Source organism: Protopterus annectens, chromosome 1.part0, assembly GCF_019279795.1.
Source record: "Protopterus annectens isolate FY-2018-M chromosome 1.part0, PAN1.0, whole genome shotgun sequence".
NCBI classification, from domain to species: Eukaryota; Metazoa; Chordata; order Ceratodontiformes; family Protopteridae; genus Protopterus; species Protopterus annectens.
In genome coordinates, this window is record NC_056725.1 from 1,250,957,723 (window position 1) to 1,250,979,941 (window position 22,219).

The 22,219-nt window shown below is 41.7% G+C and overlaps 1 protein-coding gene across 4 annotated transcripts in view; it reads right to left on the reverse strand.

Moving 5' to 3' along the window:
• Positions 1-22,219, reverse strand: part of ME1 (malic enzyme 1) — a 1,705,192-nt gene that overhangs the window by 298,679 nt on the left and 1,384,294 nt on the right. For all 4 annotated transcript variants that reach the window (XM_044065993.1, XM_044065985.1, XM_044065999.1 and 1 more), the window contains one exon: positions 21,629-21,726. In XM_044065993.1, the coding sequence (XP_043921928.1) occupies positions 21,629-21,726 (98 nt within the window). The remainder of the gene's footprint in view (positions 1-21,628; positions 21,727-22,219) is intronic.

Consider the following 22,219-nt stretch of genomic DNA (forward strand, 5'->3'; position numbering starts at 1 on the left):
GGTCTGTCTGACATGGGAAAGGACCAATTTTTAGAAGGCCAGTTCCTGCTAAACCTGGGTGGCTGTACCTGTAAGAAAACCTTGACTGTCTGCATGCATTTTGCTTTATCCTCTATTTTTTTTTCAACACCTCTTCTGCTTTAGTACCAAACAAAGTATCATGCTGTAATGGTGCATCTAACAATTTTGCTTTAACATGATCAGGCAGATTCTGTTCCTTTAACCAAGCATGCCTTCTAATAACAGAACCTGTAATAGCGGCCCTGCAAGAGGCCTCCAGTGAATCATAACCACATTGCAAAGTATGCTTTCCACTTGTTCAGTTGCATGCAATACATCCTGCAATTCCTTGTTCTCTGAACATTCAATATTTGCCAACATTTTCTGTTTAAGCAGTGACATTAAATATTGCTGATATTTAAGCATATGAAACTGACAATTTAAAGCCCTTACAGCCAGGGTAGCAGAAGTGTAGACTTTTTTCCCCCATCTGTCTAGAGCCCTAGAATCCCTATCGGAGGGGACAGGGTTTTTTGCAGTGGAAGCTTTAACCCCCTTGGGACACAGATATAGTTTCTGGATCAGCAGTGGGGTTTTTATATAGGAATTTATGAGAATCAGGGACCCTGTAGTATCTGTCTGGCTTAGCAGGTGCAGGGGTTAAAGAGTCCGGGGACAGGCCGGACTCTGGAATACATCATCCTCAGGAGGAGAGGCTGAAGGAATGGATTCTTCAGCATCAGAATCCTCATAGGGAAGCATGGAGTAATCCTGTTCAGAAGAGGAATCAGAGGAAATAGATACCTGATCAGAAGAATCATACTCTCTCTTGCCTAGGCCTCTTATCAGGAGGGGGATGGGAGCCCCTGATCAAAGTAATTAGGTCTTCGCCATTTTGAGCATCTGTTTTTTAGGCATGAAGTCTGAGTAGGAGAATGCTGTACTTGTTGCTTTGTCTTTAGAGCTGCTTTAGTCTTTGAAGCTGAAGATGGCTTAATATATAGGTCTGAAAACACCCTCAGAAGCCGATGCCTGCTCAGCGGCTCCGGACCCATCTGAGGGTATGATTTCAGAGTGTCCAATACCTTGAGTATCCAGAGGCCCAGTCGGCTCCATGTGGGAGTCGGTAGCGGCCTGTGGCTCTGAGGTAGTGGGCGCCAGGGGCTGCGAAAGCGCCTCACTGAGAACTGGCGACTGGCCTAGTAGAGGCTTTTCGTCGATTTTGGACCTCAGATGCCTATCCTTGTACTTGCTTTTTTGTAAACTCCGGTTGTCGGTTGTTCTGACGGCATTATACAATTAACTCTTCGGCCAAAGTAATGAAATGCAAAATCGAACTGACGCTTGATAGTGCGTTGGTTAAATCTAGCACAAAACCGACAGCTAGCAACATTGTGATCAGGGCCTAGGCAAGGAATACAGTAAGAGCGAAAATCCTTATGAGGTATTTGCTTCCCACAAGAAATACAATTGTTAACTTTTTCTGACATCGGTCTGGAGCAAGAAAAAAAGTTTCCCCAACAGGGTACTTAGCTTTAATGAAAACTTCGGTTCTGAAATTCGGATCTGAAAATCTCAGGAGTCGGCTGACCGGCACTTGCGAACTGCTTTTGCTTCGGGCACCGCGCGGCAAGAAAGACTGAAGAAAATGGCATCGGCTGCATCTTTTATATCCCTGGCGTAATGACATCAGGAAAGAGGCGACGTCAACCAACGCTGGACCTAGACTTTGGAATTCTGGCCGACTGAGGGTAGCCTGCCAGCAGGATAACTCAAGAGTAATGACTGCAACAGTGAAACACGATGAACATCAGGCAAATCGTTTGATTAATATTAGATTCTGAGATCACCTTAGGAAGAAAGAAAAGGTTGGTTCGCAATGAAACCCTATTCTTATGAAAAATCAGATATGGGGGTTTCACACAATGCTTGAATCTCAGGAAAGCCTCCTGACAGAAGTAATGGCTACTAGAAAGAGAGTTTTCCATTTCAAAAATTTGAGATGGCAAGTTGCTGCTGGTTCAAAGAGTGGGAGTACCAAAGATCGCAAAACTAGGGTTAGATCCCATGGAGCTATAGGGTCCTTGAATGGGGACTTTAGACGCAAGGCACCTTTAAGAAAAACTTTGGATAAGCAATGGGAAATTAATGGTCATTGTAGCCATTGTGGAAATTAGAAATGGCGGCTAACTGAAGTTTAATGGTGGAAGCAGAAGCTTCTTGATCAAAAAGGGAAGCTAAAAATTCTAAAACTTTCTCAACAGGTGCCAAAAAGGGTCTAGATTATTTGTACAGGCCCAAACTTGAAATCTCTTCCATTTGCTAAGATAGAGTTTCCTAGTGGATGGTGTATGAGAAGCCAAAATAATTTTCTGTACTGAGGAGGTTATATTACTCTGGCAATTAATGGATTTAGAGGATCCAAGCTGTCAGCTTGAGACTGTAAAGGGTGGGGGTGCACCAGTCCCTGCAGGTGAGACAGCAGATCTGGAACTGGGTCCAGAATTCATGGACAGTGAATTAGGTGAGGGCAAAGAAAGGGGAACTAGACTTTTCAGGGCTAAAAGGGTGCAATGAGGATCACTGTTTCTCATCCTTTGGGCTTTCTTCAACAACAGGGGAATGAGGGGAAAAGTAGGAAAGGTGGAGAGAAGACCCAAGGGCCAATTGAGAAGGACAATGTTTCTTGGGGACTCTGCCTGAGGGGGGATTTGAGCAAAATAGCTGCTGCATTTGTTGTTCACTGGGGAAGCATAGAGGTCGCAGCAAGGCTGGCCCTATCACTGAAAAATTTCCATCACAACCTTGGGATTGAGAGACCACTTGTGAGGCAGGAGAATTCATCCACTCAGTTTGTCTGCTATCACATTGAAGCTCCCTGGGATATGTATTGCAGCTAGAAAGCAGTTGGAACATATCACCCCATTGCCATATTCTGAGAGCTTCCCAGCACAAGAGGGTAAGATCTGGTTCCACCCTGTTTGTTGATGTACCAAACCACTGACATGTCTGAATGAACTGCACTGTCCTCAGAGGGAGGGCAGATTGAAAGGCTTGCAATGCTAAGAGCACTGCCCTCAATTCCAGGACACTGATGTGTAAATTGGCCTCTTGTGGAGACAAAGTGCCTTGGACTGTTCTTCCCAGATAATGCCCATCCCATCTGGGAGGCATCCATGGTCTCTATAGCCTTGGGCCAAGACAGAATAAAGGGACAGCCCAGTAGAATTTCCTCTGACTGACAGAACAGATCCTTTTTGCAGTGACTTATTAAAATGGGATAAGTCATCAGATGTGTTGGGATGGACCATTGTGTAGCTAACAGCCATCGAAGCAGTCTCATGTGAAATCTTGCTAGAGGTACTAGGGTAATGGTTGCTGCCAGAGACCCTAAAGCTTGGAGGACAAGAAGAATGAGGACTTTGTCTTTAGATATGATTAACTGTACTTGAGACCTTATCTCCTGTAGTCTGTGCAGAGGGAAAGAAGCTACAAAAGAGATTGTATTGAGGCGAGCTCCTATAAACTCTAGATCTTGCGTTGGAGTCAGCTGGGATTTTTCTCGGTTGACTGATGCCCAAAGAGTTGAAAAGGTGCAGGATGACATTTGTGGCTTGAAGCAGTAGACACCTGGTGGGGCTGGTGAGGAGACAGTCATCTAATTAAAGAAACATCTGGAATCTGTGCAGTCTCAAGTGAGCCATGACTTCTGCCATGCATTTGAACAACCTGAGGGCTGTGGTGAGACCAAAGGGCAGCACTCTGAACTGCAAAATGACTGGCTCCTAACCAAAAGCAGAGAAACCTTCTGGAGCATTTGTCCATTTTTGTGTGGTAATACATGTCTTGAAGGTGTATACAGCACATCCAATAGTTTTCCTCTAGGAAGGGAAGTATAGACTGAACCATGACCATCCAGAATTGTGTTTGCTTAACTAACTTGTTCAGAAGGCCAAGACCCAATATTGGTCTACAGTCCCCTATATTTTGGGCACAAAAAGCACCTAGAGTAAAAGCTGGATCCTATTTGGTCTGGTGGGACTTCTTTGATGACCCTTTTTTCTAGCAGCTTTAGAATTTCCATGGCTACTTGGGTCCCTCTGATTTGGTGGCACATGGCGGACTCTTCTTTAAGATTCATATAGATTCGCAGGTTCATAGATTAGTACTAAGCTAGCTGCCCTTGTGAGCCATTTTAAGTCTAGCCAATTATCCCTTGTGAGACTCAAACCCTGCACCTTGTGTTTGTAAGGCAAACACCTTAACCATTAGGCCACCCTCCCACCTCTCCATCTTGGAAAATGAATAAAGGGGATATGATAACCTCTGGTAATGATCTTATGTACCAAAGTACTGGAAGCTATTAGTTGCCAGGCTGTCAGGTGCAGTGAAAGTCTTCCCCTGACTAATTCCAGAGGTAAGTAATCAGACCTCCTTTTAGGTGCACTGGTAGGGTTGCCCAGAGTCATCATCTCTGGAGCCTTGATTTTGCGGGCCACCTCTGCCGTGGGATTGGCGTATTCCATTAGAGTTCCCCCCTCTGCCCTGCGGAGAGCTACCACCATGTGTGTCTTGAAAAAACCCTTGGGACTTCTTGAACCACATCTTCCCACTCCTCTGATTCCTGGAGTTGGATCGCTGAGAAGTAGAAAAATGAATGCCCACAGCAGGAAGGGCCTTTCCATCTTTTTCACACCTGGCTAGTCTGTGCGACTTTGGGGCCAAACTATGAAGATCTGTCAAAAGGAGCATTGGCAAAGGAAGACTTGAAAAGCTCCACAAACTCACAAAAATGCATCCAGGCGTAACATCTTATGGTAACACCTGAACCCGCTGCTCTGGTCATCCCCTCACCTGCATGTGCGATGAGCCACATGGACGAGTTCGATATAGGGTGACCAGCTGAGATCCAAATTTATTCTTCACCTCAGACAGCTCCAGTGAAGGTATCCGATAACTCCTTAATCGGATCCCTCTGGAGTCTAGTAAAGTGTTCCATGAAATTCAAGGACCTTAGGGCGAAGGTTGATGAAGCATAGACCCGCTTTCCAAATCTGTCCATCATCCTAGATTCTGTTAGGTGGGTGAACAATGGGACTCATCAGTGAGTTTTCTTGGTCGCCACCACCACCATGGCATCTACTGCTAAACTTTTGCCCAATATTGGTGACCTTTGGGGTTGAAGATTTTTTTTCTGGTCTCCAGGGAATTGGCACTATGGAATCAGGGGGCCTTCCATGCCTGCTGCATGATCAATTTAATGAGATTGTCAGCAGGCAGGGTCAACCAGGAAGTAGATGGGTGAGCACCAAAGCCTTGCAAGTACACAAATTCCTCAGAGGATGGGTCTTTGGGCTTCCAATCACCCTTCTGTTTTAGGATCTCCAGGATGTCTCCAAAGAAGACATCTTCAGGGGTAACTGGGGGGATCTCTCCCCCTCAGTGAAGTCAGTGTCCTCTGAGACAGATTCTTCCAGGGAATCTAAGTGCTTCCTCTTGCATGTCTTCTTTTGGGGTGGTTCCTCAGTGTGAATCTCTGAGGACTCCTCCTACGATGAGGGGCCCTGTACAGGGGTAACTCGCAGCTTCGATGCTCGCTGTACTGATGTGGAAGATGGCAGTATCTCTGAGCCAGAAGGTACAGACATATGACACTCTGATGCAGAAGGGGCCAGCTGAGAGCCTGCAAAGAGACTAATGCCTTCTCCATGACTTGGAAGGCAGCCCCCCCCCCCCGAAGGTGGATGGGAGCCCAGGACAGAGAAAGACCACCTCAGAACAGAGGTCACACTCCACTCCAAAGGACCACCTTCCAAAGCAGGAGCCTGGGAAGAGCCCACAACTGTCAGGACTCAGAGAGCTAAGGACTACAAGCAAACAGGAACCAATCCAAAACCCTCAAAACCGACAGCCGAGGCCCTGATAATCTACTGGTTCCGAGGGAAATGAAGATGTCAGAGCAGTCCTTGGAGCTGAACAGGGGAGTACCTGTCAGCACCAGAACAGCTGGAACCAGGGACATCAAAGTGGTGGGCTCTAAGCCTCCAGAGGAGGAAAACCTGGAGGAGTCCTTACAGAAAAAAAAAAACAACTCCAGAGGGTAAAGAGGTCTGAGAAGGGGCAGGAAGACCCTGGGCGCCAAAAGCTGATCCACCAAGCTTGTCTACCGCAGAAAGACTCCTGGAAGATCGACCAGACATCCCCAAGTGAGATTCTGGCCTTTCCAAAAAATGGACTCGGTAGTTGACCATAAAGGGGTCTATAAAAGAGGAATACCTTGTCCTAGGAACATGCAACACTTCAGACTTTGGCACCGATGGGGTGGGTAATCTGCTGTGGTGCAGAAGTCGTCGATACTGACTGGCAAAGTAAAGAAGCTGGTGCCAACATCAGCACTGAAGCTCTTGGTGCCATGACAACAGAAGCTGGTAATGAGGATTCTCTTTCCATTAATTTGGAACTTTATCCCTCAGTTCCAAGGAGACTAATGGAACCAAAGACTTGTGTTTATTAGTCTCCGGTTCCATAGGGGAACTCGACACCTCTTTTTGGTGTGATCAGATTTAGAGGAGGAGGTAGGATCTGACTTGGACAAAACTTCCTTGAATGAAGATTTTGGCATCCCTTTTAAAATCAGTTTGTTATGTCACTCTACCAAGGACCTAGTACTGAAGGCCTGACAGATCAAACAGTCTCGATCCAAATGGGATGCTCCCAAGAAAAATACACATGAAAGATGCTCATCTGAATTAGGCATTTTTCGCCCACAGTCTTGGCACTGCTTAAAACCCGAAGTGCCCTTCTGCTTTTCTGCCATTTTGACAGTAGAAAAAAAAAAGTAAACTGACAAAGGATCAACGACACACACACACACACACAATAGATGAAGTCTACCAACAATTGCAGACAAATACAAATATTGCCAAGACAGAAAAGAAATACCAACAATGTTAAATTAGAACTACCTTAAAGGTAAAAGAGGGAGAGGGGAAGGTTACCAATAACGAGAATACCACGAGGTATTTAGGGTAGAGATGCACAATCACTCAAAAAATAAAGAAAAATAATAAGTATAGAAAGTATTGAAAAGATCAATAAATTCTGACATAGCTGTAAAGTATTGGCTGACGCATCTTGCTATCAGAGTGGCAAATTAGATCAGAGGTAATGGAGATAGGGGCATTGTTGGTAGATTCTTAGCTCAAGAGTTTTTTGGTTGGAGAGAGCTGTATAGCCGAGCCAGTTCAGAGGATCAAAACACAGTCTCATTGGTCAAGAATGAATGAAGATTGGCATCAGGTGGTATTTATTCACATTTAGGGAGAGTTTATTCGGGTTTTGAGTAAGAACAATGCCAGATTTTAGCTAGGAAGTCTTTCAGAGTGGTTTTGAAAGATGAGAGGGAGATTATAGACCTGATAGATAAAGGTATGGAGTTCTAGGCCTTAGCAACCTTGTACAAGTACAGCCAATGCACAGATTTGCTAGGTGTGTAAAACAGACAGAAGTTTTTGGTAAGTGGATCACAATGACCGACTGGGAACAGTTTAGAATTTTTTTTTTTTAGTGCTGGACAGGCAGATGGATGCTGGATAATTTTATTTGTGGTAGGAAGATGTGTATATGCTAGATGATGTGGAAGTTCTAACCAATTTAGGCTTTTCAGTGCTATACAATGGTGGGTTCTGAAAGGGGAATTTGTTGCAAATTTAGCAACATTGTTATAGTAACAAAAATCCTAATAAGATAGTTCGGCACAGCTAGGACTAGAGCAGAAACAGGAACCAACCATTAGAATAAGTCTAAATAGAAAATACATCTGCTGTCCCTATATTTTTCTTTCTACTGGGATTCTGTAAACCTAAATAGAAATGTTTTTCCTTATATTGAGATTCTGTGAAGCAGAGATAATGGAAACAACCCTTCAAAGAAGAGAAGGCTCGCGGACAGCTACTGGAATTGGGGAAACCAGGTTGTGAGCCACAGGGGGTGAATGCATGGGTGTGAGACTGTCTGGTGGCTAAGATAAACTTTTTGGTCTGACTTTAAAAATCAATTTCTCTATGCCTTGGGGGAAGAGGAAGAAGAAATTCCAACAGTTGGTATGAGATAGAGTTGTGATTTTCCAGTAAGGTCTTCCATATCTGCAGGAGTTTCCTTACCAATGAACAGCTGAGGGACCACGTGGGTGGTGTGACCTGGCACTCGTCAGTATGTCTGCTAGGGGAGTAGACACCTCAGGAATGCAGACTGCCACTGGAAAATGATCTGTATTCATTGATCCATTCCCAGATTATTATAGCCTCCTGCACCAGAGGATAAGATCACATTTCCCATCTATATGCTAATTCACCATACAAGTGACATCAATGTGTATGGACAGGAACCCTGGAAGCAGGAACATCTGAAAGAGCAGTATAGGAAGAACTGTCCTCATCATGTCAAAGTAATGCAAAAGTTTCTGTGTGACTTGTACCATCTTACCTGCTGCAACCCCCCCAACCAGAGTTGATGCCTAAGGAAAGGAAGAAAGTGGGTGCTCAAGGGAAAAAAAAACTGTTGGCATTCATTGCCATGACAGGTGTCTGCATGACATTTTTGTGGTATATTGAGTTCACTGTCTCTAATTACTGGACCCAGAATGTCCAATGAAGAACTCTCGTATAATACTTTGCCAAGGAAATCAACAAAATATCTGCCACACTGAGGTCCGGTACCTTGTGAAATTGAAAAATAGATGCAACAGGGGAATCAAAACAAACAAATTGCAGTTCAGCATGACCAATTCAAAACCTATGAATACCAAGTGCAGGAACTGCTGCAGTGGAGACATGAGAACATTTAATGTGATGCCCAGAGAATGAGAAATAGGTCAGGTACTCGTTCCCCATCATAAGACAATTTTGAGAAGGGCCAGTCCTCCAGGCAGGGGAAGAGCTTGGGTCCCTGAAGTATGCACTACCACAATGGACACAGTAACACCCTGAGGGCAAAGGTAAGCCCAAAACGAAACCACCCAAAACCAGAAATGACTGTCCCTGACACTGAAGAACAGTAACCTTCAGGACTTCTTGTGGATCTTGATATGCAGGTGTGTGCCCTCAGGGTCAAAATAGCACATCCAATCTCCTTTGACTATATAAAGGAATGCCGGAACAGAGACCATTCTGATGAAAGCGTTGGCAACAAAGGCAATGAGGCTGTGGAGATAAAGTGTTTACAGTTTGACTCCTTTCTCTCGGACAGGGTGAGATATCTGGCAACTGGGGAAGGGTGTGTGTGCAGCTAGTGGGGTTAACAGAAGTGGAATCTTGTAACCTCTGAGATAGTCCACATCCAATGGTCAGAAGTGATCAATAACCACACTGCCAGATATAGGGATGGATGCTTCCACAAGCAAGCAGTTAAGCAAGTCATTAGAACTGTTGCAGATCTCCCAGGGGGAGAAGGTGATATCTGAAGACTGCCAAGAACCTCAATAGTGGCCACTACTACTACCTCCTTGGAAAGAGTCCAATAAACTGGACCCTTTACCGGCATTCATTTTGTTTGGTTACAGTAAAACACAAAACTAGACTGGACATATGTGCTTCTGGATCCTGGAGAAGAAATGCTATGGGGAAAAGAATTTGCCACCGATCTCTGACAAAGTCTTTCCATTTGCTCCATATTAGTGAAGACATCTAGATAAATTCCATGACCATGGAAGGGGATGTTCACAAATTTCACTTTTGAGTCCTTCTCAAAATCCTTGAGATGGAGTCAAGGATGACAAGACAGCAAAATACCCTTGGCTGCTTCTCTGGCCAAAGCTTCTGCCAAAGTGAAGGCCACATGTATGAGACTAACCATGGTCAAACGTATAGCTGATTGGGACAGCTACTGCTCATCAGGTACTTCAGAAAACAGCTTCATGTTGGAAATTATCTCCTCAATAATGTCTTAGGAAGTAATGTCCTAGGAGGATTCTGCCATATGGCACAGAAAATAAAGCAGTCTTATGGAAAAAGATGATGCATAGATGTGCTTCCCAAGATGGTCAGTCATCTGCGATTCTTTATCAGGCAGATGAGCTGCAGGATTCAGAAGTAGCAGTTTTCTTAAGATCTGTTGTGGAAGTCAGTGCATGCAGCTGGGGAGTCCCCGATCATAACAGTCCCTGGGTGAACAAAGGACTATCAGCCACCTCTGAGACAAAAACTACTGCATAAGGGGTAGCCCAGGCAACTTCAGTAGCCACTTAACAATGTCCAAAGTTAAAGGAACCACTCTAAGACCTCACATTATGGCAAATGTCATTATGGGCAGTGCTTTCTGTGGAGGAGGAATCGATGTGAGAGTGGGCCATTCATTTTCTGATACATCATCTCCAATCTCTCCCCTAATTTGCTGTCATTTGAAGGGATTACAAGGAATGTCTCTTCTCCATCCTCTTCCAAATCAGGAGTGGGAGACTCTGAAGGGGGAGTCAAGATGCTGCTTCTCACAGCTAGGGGAGAGGCAGAGAAGTGCAAAGAAAGTCGATGACTTGCTGAGGAAAATGGACTCTGAGTAGCCTTTGTCCTGCTGTCCTTTCTGGGAAGCCAGAAAATAGGCAAAGCAACAGCAGAGCCTGTGCCAGGAATGACGTCTGGACCAGTGTAAGAGGAGTATGAGTAGCAGATCAAAGAGATGAAGGCCAAGTGAAATCTCAGTTTATTTCAGTAACAGGACTGACAGCCCTCCCCAATCTGGGACCAGAAAAGTTAACACTGAATGATGCTGAAGGGAGTAATGCTGATACAGAAGCAGTCATCCCAACCTACAACTAAAGGACACAGTCAATGTCAACACAGTTGGCTCAAAAAGGCTGAGTCAGAGGTTGACACAATCTCATTAACCAAGGTACATTTGCCAAATGGGAAATAGGACTACCAGAGCTGAAACTGATGAATCCACTGCTGCTGGCAACATACCAGCCATTACTGGCTTAATGAGGGTAAGTTCTCAGCATTGAGGAAAGACAAGGAAGCCAACCCCCCCCAAATCCTGTAGACCAAGGGTTGTCAAGCACATCAGACCCCCCCCCCAAATCCTGTAGACCAAGGGTTGTTGTCAAGCACATCAGCTCTAGCCTGAAGACTTGGAGGAGCACAGGCACCAGGCAGTTGGTGCTGCACCAGCATAACAGCTTCCAGCAGTTTTACCACAGCACAAAGGGTCCTCCAGCTTCCCCCTGTCCAGATTAAATACAGAGTTAGTGGGAGGGTCAAACTAGCCTTGGTGGTCTCAGAAAAGAGTGCTCAGAAATGACCAACTTCCCTGTCCAACAAGGACTTAAGATGATGATGCCTGCAGAGAAAAATAAATAGGTTGATTTGTAGGTACTGAATAATCAGACACAAATAAATAGGCTGATAAGATAGGTACTGGAGAACCAGGAGGCAGAAGAATCTGCCACTTGCACAAAGACTTTGCACATTGGAGGTTTTGTGGCACTAATGGACACCTCAGAATCTGATAGAGGTTTACATTTCTTGAACTTCTTAAACCCCTGGACCTCAGATTGTGTTCCCTTAAGACTGAACCCAAGTCCCACAAGGCTGAGAGAGGATCAGGACTCAGAATCCATGAAACACTTGTTGAGATGACCAATCAGTGACAGCCTACAGGGTACAGCTGAAACTAGGACCTTTTCTCAGTGATGCTAGTGAATGGTAGGCCTAAACTCTTGACAAACTTCATACACATCTTCCCACTGGCTCAAACACAACAGAAAAAAAAGATACCTAATGCAACTATCCTGAGGTGGAATTTTTCACTAACTATACCTATGAAACTCTTGCTTTATAGTAGTAGAAAATTCTACTATGCACATCCACAGCTCTTGTGCTGCACACACCATATACCTCACTCTCCAGTAAGCGTTAGCACTGCAGCAGCCTAGGCTCCCTTCCGTCTCCCCAGAAAAAGAAAAGGGTAGAAATAATGCACTAAATATCAGAGGAGAACCTCCAAAAAAACCCCACCTCAATTAGAAAAGAAAACCAAAGTAGAAACGAGAACAAAAAGTAAAGGAAAGACTTGCGTCTCTCTTCTTCTTTTTTTTTCTTTTTTGAAGGAAGAAAATGGTCCACGGCCTTGTGGATGCAAGTTAAAGAACTAGGAGGAAGAACCCCCGAGATTAAAAAAAAAATAATAATAATAAAAAAAAAATCGAGCAAAATTACAATCTTAGATGGTCGAAAATCCCTCCAGAACATGCAAACCTTTAACAAGACAATGGCTAGCAGCCTGGGGTGGAGACATCTAGAAACAATGCGGACTGAAGAGCAGTAGCAAAGGTCTGGAGAATGACATTTACAGGACAGGCAGAGGAGTGCAGCAGGCTTGCTAAGTCTGAGCGTTGCAAATGTCTATAGCAGAAATCACTAAAGATGGGCATACAGGCATACTCCAATCAGATCCAAAGTTATCACAGCCAAGCAGAGATTGCAAAGAATCAGATTTACTTTGCTAAGCTTGGTTTTGAGTAATTTCCTTTCTGAATCACTCACATTTGAAAGCAGAGCGAGTCTCTTGTCTATGAAAATAAGGCATCCAGTCTCAAAGTTTCCCCAGTGATGAATAAGGCAATAAAGCCTGGACATATTAGTGTTCAGATGTGAAGCACATTCCACTTTTGTCATACCCCAAAGTTTATTTACTCAGAAAATTGCAATGTTCCAATTTCCATTCACGTGCTAGGGATTTCTGCTTTCTGAGGGAAATCTACACACACACTGTTGAACAGGAAGATACAGTGGTGCAAGAAAAAGCCTATGTTGGATTGATCACCGTCAAATTAACTTCTTCCTTGCAAAGCTGAAAAGGCTCTGGGTTCACTTACCTGTTCACGTAATATAACACTAAGTACCATCTATGTTGAGCTATAGTGTTCCAGGAAGACAAACTGGCCTGAAATGCTTCCCCTTGCAATTAATTGTATCTATTTTAGGTTGAAGTAGATAGATTTCTCCTGTGCAGCCAATAATTCCTGCAGACAGGTCCTTGAGATTCAGTCCCAATACACAATCTGAAGAGTTTGATGTCAAATATTGTTGAGAATGAACAGCAAGAGAGAAAGTAACATTCATCATAAACAGAGAATTTTGCCAGCAAAGAAACTCCTCTAACATTTAGCACAGAGCTATGAGCAGTCAACACAGATTAACTACAGCACTAAATGTAATACACATCACACAGAAAATAATCACCTAGACTGTAACAGATAGCATTTTCATGTAAGGTGGAGTTTTAGGCACAGATGCAAATGTGGGTATGTACACGCTTTAGATAAAAAGTAAAGTCATTTTACAAAAAGAGTGAACTTGTTTTTATTTGGTAATTTTACTTAAAACGTCTTTCAGCAGGAAAATAATATAATGTGCTACCTTTAAAAAGCTGAAATAGCTCTAATTTGCTTATTAAACCAACCCACAGAATGCTGACCAATACAGCAAGCAGTATAAGGGCAGGCAGCACTGTACCCTACCTGCCTGTTAAGATTGCATAAGCCTTTTTCTTTTTGCTTGCGTTTCCCTACATAGTTTATATTTCCTCAGCAGCATGAAATAAAGCATTCTCCTAAAGTATCAATGGCACCATCCACCTTCTCTCATTAATCCCACTGAGGCGTGCCCTGCCTCTGTGTACTTAAAGCACTCTCAAAAAGCATGCGTTGGCTCTCCCATCCTATTGCAATGGCTGAGGTCACTCTGGTGCTATTCAAATGTCCTATGAAGGCACTGCCATTGCACTTCAAACTTACTTCCATGCTGTGTATTTACTGTGTCCCCTGAATGTGCACTTTAGCCGAGAGGCATCCTCCATGTGTGACCACTGAATTCATCCTGATGCTGTGTACTGACATCCCCTGCAGGTCTGCAGCAGGGATACACAAGTTCTAGTCTCTATTCAGTGAATCCTGTGTACATAAACTGCTATTAAACGGACAGATTAAAAAATGTTTATCTTTCTTAAATATAGTGGACAGGGCAAAATAAAAGACGTGGAAACTGCTTTTTTGTAGCAAGTCTAATAAGGAGGGATGTGCTTTTTTGTAGTAAGTCTAATAAGGAGGGATGTGGCAGAATATGTATATCCAATATAAATTTTACACACACAATTACCTCAGGGTCAGTAAGACACCTTTTCTAAGTGTTTGTGCAATTTGGAGTTCCATTACACAATCGATTATTGGGAATGCCTCTAGTGTGACCTTGGTCAGGCAGACTGAAGCCTGTAGACTTGTTGTTGGTAAATACAATTTTTTCCCTAGCTGCATAGCCGGCCTTAGGTATAGGACAACTAGGCGGCTGTCTGTGCAGTTTTCTAGTATTTGTTTTTTTTTTTTTGTAGTAAAGAATCTTTTTTTGAATGTGCTGAATGAGAGCAGGAAAAAACTGAAGAGTAAAATAACCTGTGAGAAAAATGAAGAAAAAAAGTAATCTGGATGGTGGTGGTAGGAGATGTGGAGCCTTTTTGCCTAGGGCACCAGTCTTCCAAAGGCCGGCCCAGCCTATCTGCAGTCATTCTAAGTAAAACATCACACTAATCACCTAGTTCATTAGCAGTACAATGCAACTGCTTTACAAATATATCAATTCTTTTTGTCACTGTATTTAAGCACACTGCAATGTCATATTTCATTCTGAGCATAACTGCATTTTCTTATTCATCTACTGTACCACACGCTGTCCTACTGGACTCTCCGAAAGCAGAGTTATTCTATCTGTACATATGCTCTATGCTTAGGTCTCATGCCCCCTGATACACGTGAAGAGGATATATGTATGCTACCATATGTCCATTTGCTTATGTAAACCTCTGCAAAACAGCATCATGTTAATCTGAGTCTGTCAGCTTTTGTTGTATTCACATCCTGGTGAATAAATAAAGGGATTACTACATCTCCATTTGTATGATTTGGCCACTGTGTATTCCTGCACCCAATTCAGAGATGCAGTGTATGTCACTTATATGCAGTAACCTCTGAAAAACACACGAGCTGGACAGTGTGCTGACCTTTTGCCATCACCACCTGTCATGCACTGCACACCAGTTTCTCTGAATTTCACTTAATGTATATGGAGTGCAGTGTTCCATACCAAACAAAATGAATCCCCTAAAATACAGTTTTAAAGCTCCTGAAACAAAAATAATCTGACTAGCAGTAAAGAAAAGAACGCAAACTATATTGCTGAAAGTCTTGATTTGTGTATGGAATTAATTCTGGACATGGGTCATTTAAGGAAATGTACTCCATGTAAAAGTAAACTGTGGTTGAAAGGACTTATTTTTTTGTTTCCAATTTGTTTAAAATTGATTTGGAATGGAATAATGTATTTCTTGGACTCTGTACAGAAAATATTAGTACAATTACGACCACTGAAAATATGGACTAAAAACAAAATTTAAGGAAATATGTTTGCAAAATTGAATGTAGGACTACAGGTTAAGAAGAAATTTGAGTGGGAAAAGAGGCATTTCCAAGAAGCAGACGATGTACAAAGTGCTCAAATAATTCACAGAGAAAATAGAAGTACTATTTGTTCTTTTGTGAAAAAACAGTCAAAAGAAGGCAAAATTTCTCAAAAGATGCAAATGGCAGGTGGGGCTCCATTCACAAAATAAATTTCACGGGATTACTACAGAATCTTAAAACTGGATTTAAGAAGCTTCTAGATTTTAAAGGTGTTTCTTATTTAAAAAAAAAGCAGTAATTGAATAATTTATGTAATATTGCTTGGGTTATATGATGTATAGCAATATATATGAAGTATACTGTTTGTTACATAATATAGTTTGATTAAATTAATATGAACATAAATTTGCCTAGGTCACAAGTGATAATTCAATAAAGGTGTTTGAAAAAAAAAAAACGCTTCTAGACTATTTGTCCTTCTGGAATAAAATACAGAAAAAATTAGGACTAAACACCTTTAATAGGTCAGTCTTCAAAGTCTTACAGAATATCCCCTGTGAAGCTGAATGGTGTTCGGTTTAGTAAGTACAGTTTACTGGCACTGTCCTCAATTACAGGCAGACTAGTTCTACACAACAGTCTTGCCCGATGGAAGCACAGTCTGGTAATATACATGTTAAATAGTGTAGGATGCACTAAAAAACAATGGTTCAGAAAAGACTGGAGAATGCAAGTCACTCGAGACAGGCCCCTCTGGTGATACAGAGGGATAAAGCCCAGACTATAACCCAGATGACCATTAAGATAGAGATGGTAGGGAAAATAAGGAGGCAAGGGCCATAAGCTATGGCAGAAAGTGGGCAATACTGAGTAGGCTGTTCTTTCCAGTTTCTCTGGTACAGCAAAAAAATATCAGGATCTCTCGGCGTGCTGTCTTCCAACTACAGTTTTTTAAACATCTCCTCTTAAGAACCATCCTGCGCAGCCAACCTTCTGATTTTTTTTTTTTGCATTTTTCCCCAATTTATATGAATAAACTAGTTTAAAAAAATCTTCTAATTTTTCCAGCTTTCTTTATTTGACTTATTTTATTCTTTCAGTATTTAGCTTATTTTAATCACCTCTGAGTGCATTAGATTTATTTCGAAGGTCATATTACTGGAATCCCTCTCCTGTACTGAAACTGAAACCTGAACTACTTTTCACTGAATAGCAACAAGATTCTTCTCAGCCAGAGTCTTATTTTCCAGTTGGATTTTCACTTACTTTTTACAAATCACTTTTTACTGGCCAGTAACTGAATTTTACCAAAACAATAGGTTTTGCTGACATTTTTCTGGCTTTTATCCCTCGTTTCAATTTTCACACTGGGATAGCTCTAATCAACCTGTTAAGCATTGTGCAACCATCTTGGAAGTTATCCTAGGGTTTCTTTTAATTATACAGTTTCCTATTACTTTTCTGATCTCCATTTAACTTAACGCCCAATGTTCAGTTAAGTTATGGATCTCATCAGTCATAACACCGTTGCCAACATACATCAGCAACACTACCATCAATTCCAAATTCATGACCATAGTTCAGCTTTTAGCATAACCTGCACTTGCAAATAAAAGTCTACTTTATGCACACAATAGGAAGATTAGCTTTGACAAAGCAACGGAATATCTGTACATGCACTCTTTCCAGCCTCAGTAAGACCAATGCAGAAGAAAACAATCAGCTGGTGCACACACAGATAGGACAAAATATTTTAACATCTCATCATAACAAAATACAATAAAAATGCATTGTCTCATTTTTTAAGGAAGTTAATGACAAGCTTGTTCTGCTACTGGAAGTTTATTTCATAACTGAGGAAAGCATTGTATGCTGTTGCTAAAACTTTTTTTGATATTTATTTTTAATATTCAGTTCACTGATTTGGTGTTAGCTCCTCTACAGTTGCATGTTCTAGGAAAAGGCAGAGTACTGCAAGATCAGGTACTGATCTACAGCAGGGGCAGAGGTCACTTTTAAAGTAGTCTTCAAGAAAGGCAATATAGTAATTCCTGAAGCCTTTCCCCAAAGTTCAACTTTTCCAGCCCTGCAACTTCTCAAGCAAGGACTCCCTGTACCTCATCAAACTGCGTCAGTTGTTGTCTCTAAAGGTTGCAGAACATAACACTATTTAATAAAGAGATGGATCAGTAAGAGAGTGGGATAAAGTTCTCTCTGAAATAAACAGACATTCCCCTTACAATTAGATGGCACTGCAGTGTGTTTTTCTTCAGACTTCAGTATATATATAGCCCAATGGTTAATATTTAAATTGTTTCTCTCTGCTGGCCTTAGAATTTTTAAGCATACTTTTTATTCCCCGCTGCCTGATGACCATCTGCCCTCTATGATAAAGCATTGCATTTGTTCTCTGTGCGGTGAGTGCAGATAGTGGAGGCCATCATTAAGGCAGCCATCAAGGATTTTCTGATTAGGGACTCAATTCCCTCCAAGCAGTTTATGTAAAGTCTTGCTGCACCTTTTCCTTTGGGCGTGAACATGCCCTTGTAATGCCATAAACATTAGCATGAACATGTGGCTTAGCACAGCCAAGTACGTCCAATAGCCCTTGTGCTGCACACACCATATACCTCACTCTCCACTGAGTGTTGGCATTGCAGCAGCCTAGGCCACCTATATTTCCCCAAAATAAGTCGCTCACTCTTCTTTTCCCCCACCTGTCGTCTCCAGCACTAAAGCCGCTAATCAGTCTCTAGCTGTCTGGGGGTCATACTTGGGATTCCATCCCTCTACCCCACAAAGACGGACCAAGAATCGCCTCTCATTAATGATTTGGCCATTTAGGTTTGTGATCACAGCTTGTATCTTTATGTCCTTTTTACCAAGTATCATGATGCATAAGGTCTGCAATTTTGTGCTTTTCTTGCTGGAGAACATCAGAACTATTAACAGATCTGCAATCTATACACAATCTCCCACTTTTATGCCAGAGATGTATAATCCAAAAAGTGATACTAGTACAGGCCTCTGTTGCACATCACAGGTACCTACCTAGTACAAGCCTCTGTGGCACATCACGGGTACCTACTCCCAACCTCAGTCTGTGTTCTCATGCTTAACCAGTGTATTATTCACTGTACTAAATATGGCTCAACATACACATTTAATTTTTTAATTATTCCCTTACTGACAGCATTGTGGATGGCATTAGTAAAGTCAAAAAAAGAATCATGTACTGCCAGCCCTTTCTCCTTCTCAAGTGATGCATCTCTCTCATCAAAGAGCACCACACTGCTCCATACTGAAGAAAACTATGTTGCTTGTATTAGTCTGGAAAGTCCAACTACAGTTCTATCAGCTTGTGTGTTGCATAGAAATACTGCTCAGACTAACAGGTCTACAACTGATTGTGTGTGTAACATGACCAATCCCCCTCACCCAATGAACTGGTAGCACTAAAGCCTGTTGCCATAGGGCAGGGAGACACTTCCATCTACTAGCATTATGTTTAACATGAAAAATAGGGGTTTGGTTAGGTAGGTCTTCCTTGGTTATATATCAAATGTACAGGTTTAGCAGATGTGAATGTATAATTTATTAGCTCAAGCCTTTAAATCTAACCTCAGACTCCTGACAATTATTTATCTAAAGGCAAAATGATTCAAGAGGGTGAGACAAAGGTAACATTGTGCATCAGATAATTAAAGGAAGTCATGGATAAAGTACACATTATTTTCAGCCTATCGAAAATGTGTTCATTTTTTGGGTGGATGACATATGCTTGGGATGAAGAAACTTAGATTGGGTTTGCTGGTAACACCAGCTGATCAGACATTCAATTCATCTACAAATCACCATTGTCTATAGGGCCCTTACACACCCTGACAACTTTTCTGGAACAAGAGGGATGGAAAAAAAAAATTAGGACTCTGAGGGCAAACTGATGTCATGGAAATGGCTTGCATTAGTCATGCTTCACTGATGATGGCAGTTACTTTCAGAAACACAGAAGGCCACATCTCTATGATAATAGACAGTGCGACAAGTGGTGACACTGGCCAACACAGAAATCCTCCTCATTCGAGGAGAAAGACAATCTTTTTACAAGGGATGAAAATAAGGATGGGATTAAATGTCTTAATCATTTACCAGTCTTAAGAAAAACAAGACTAATCTTCTTTTAAGCACAAACTTACAGACCACATGAGAGTTAGTGTAGGAAACAATGAATTAACCCAAGCTGTATGGACCAGCCTGGAAAAATCCTTCATGAATAAATGGGGTAAATGGAATTACTGCATAACTGGAATCACCATAAGCTCTTGTAAGGATGGATTCAAAACCACTGACAGACCTTTAATGACGCAACTGTAGACCATCAGTAGAGATACTGGAGAGTCTGCCAGTGGAAATATCAGTGCAGGAGATTCTAAACAGACAATAAGACTGCGGCAATGCTTCACAATGGAGACAGCTGACTACCTGAGGTCACTTTCTACAGCTAGTGAAGGCTGACTTTCATCTTCAAGGCAGAGGTTGATGAAGGCATAGAAACTCAGTGCAGAATATCTATTTTGCAAAGGTCTTTTAAGCATTTTTTTCATTATATTTTAGTTGTTTTATCTCTTCTGAGGAAGAAACCCTATAAAAAAAAACATATTCCCTTTCTGTTCCTTTAAATTTTTCTTTTCCCAGTACGTCAGCCATCTCCCACCCTCAGTAATTGTTAGGCCTAGGAGTTACACAAGGAATGAAAATTTTTGAAGAGCTGTTTTACAATTTACACTACGTCACCAAGTGTTCACCGTTGCTTACAGACAACTTGTAAAGCATCTGTTCTGCTTTTTTTAAAGATTGGTTAACTACATAAGTAAATCAAGATGGTGATAAACTTGTTAAGTTATAAAGCTGTATTAAGTGACTGTCGTCTTGACAGCTTGTAAGCTAACAAGGTTTTTCTTTTAAGCTTCTTTTATCTCGCTACATGTTGATACCCAAGACAGGTGCCCCTTTTGCTCTCCCTCGCTGCAGCAATAAGTCAAGGGTTGAGTGTTGGATGGCATTATTAGGCAAATGACTTACATTTTCTTAATCCTACTCTTTTGGCATGTTCTGTATTATCACATAATGCATTCCTTCCAATGAGGTACAATCATACCACTAAGCTTTGCTGTTGCTATGCAACAAGATCACACATCCCACAATAACTCACTCGTATACCCTGCAAAACCCTTATCTTTTCCATAAATGATAACTCTTGCATAAAGAGCCCAGAAATTTCAATTTTCCCCAGACAAGGCATTAACTATCTTCAGATTTCTGATATAAATTTCAAATACTTTTGTTTGCAGTGAAGGACTGTTTCTTTTTTGTGTATATGAAACGGGTATTGAAAGTTCAAAAGACTGAAAATGAAAATATCTAACTCAAAATATTGAAAATATTTTTAATGCAGAGGGCAAGCCGCCTACACCTCTCATGTGTGGGAGCTGTGCCGTCCACACCCCCTGTTAATTATATATACCAACTCCAAGACTGCACAGCACTGGAGAAAGGGCAAATTCCATTTTCGATATTTTGATTTTCATTCTTTTGAGCTTTCAGTCTTCTGAAGGGGATCCATATGAAACATACTGCTCATGTTTTTTTTTTTTTCTGTTGTCTCTGTGCTCACTGTGAATGTCCATTTTACCTTGTTGTAATATACTGTGTAGTACCTGAAACTGGTCAGTCTCAATATGTGCACTACCCTGATAAATAATTAAATAAGCAAATTCAAAAATTGATGGTCAAAAGCAAGGGACTAAGGAGAAAGTACAAAAAAATGCATGAATTATCAACACTGTGGATGTGCTCAACCAATAGCTACAGCTGGGGTACGACGGACTTTTGAGACTATTATGCTTTTGCACCCTTTACAGGACTAAGCATGTGCAGGCACTGAAATTACCCAGGATGTGATCTTTTCATACCCAGAATGTGGATATTTGTAATTCTACTAGATAAATAGTCAAGTACAGCTGATGAGCTGAGAAACTGCTGACAGTAACGTGCAAGAAAACAACAAAACTAAGGAAAAAGCCATCTCTCATTACCATTTTTTTTTCAAAATTTATCAAATGAAGGTATGAGGATCTACAAGTTAAGGCAAAGTAGTAGTATTTCAAAATGACCAATCCTTACCTCTCCAGCTCCCTGAAATAGTATGGTATGATCAGACAATTTATTCTTTGTGATACGTAGAGCTGCTAGAAGTCCTGCAACGGCCACAGCAGCAGTTCCTAAAAATATAGAGAAATTTTGCTCACTGTGACAGCGTTATATTTGTTAAAACAAATGAATCTGCTTTAAGCAGCACCTCATGTGTGAATAAAATTACAAAACATGGTTGTTAATGCAGCTCGCAATAAGGTTTTCTAAATAGTCAGATACAAGTAGATTACATACTGTATGAGTCATACATTCTATGAAAGAGGCTCTCTTCTCCGCAGACAAGGAAGCACATTAGTTTAAAATACCATAAACAGATTTTCCTTACACAAGTTGATATGCCCAAAGACCTTCATTAATCCTTGGATGGGTTAATCTTCTCCACCAATCCTTTTACAAAAAATTTGGAAGACGTCATGCTTGGTGATGTCTGCATGCCAGTTCTGATGGGTGATCTACCATGCCAGATACACATGTATATACTTTCCCCAAGCAAATCAGATTAACTCCTTGTCACTATCAAAGGAATGTCTTGCAAATTAAATAAGTGAGGATTTGACACCT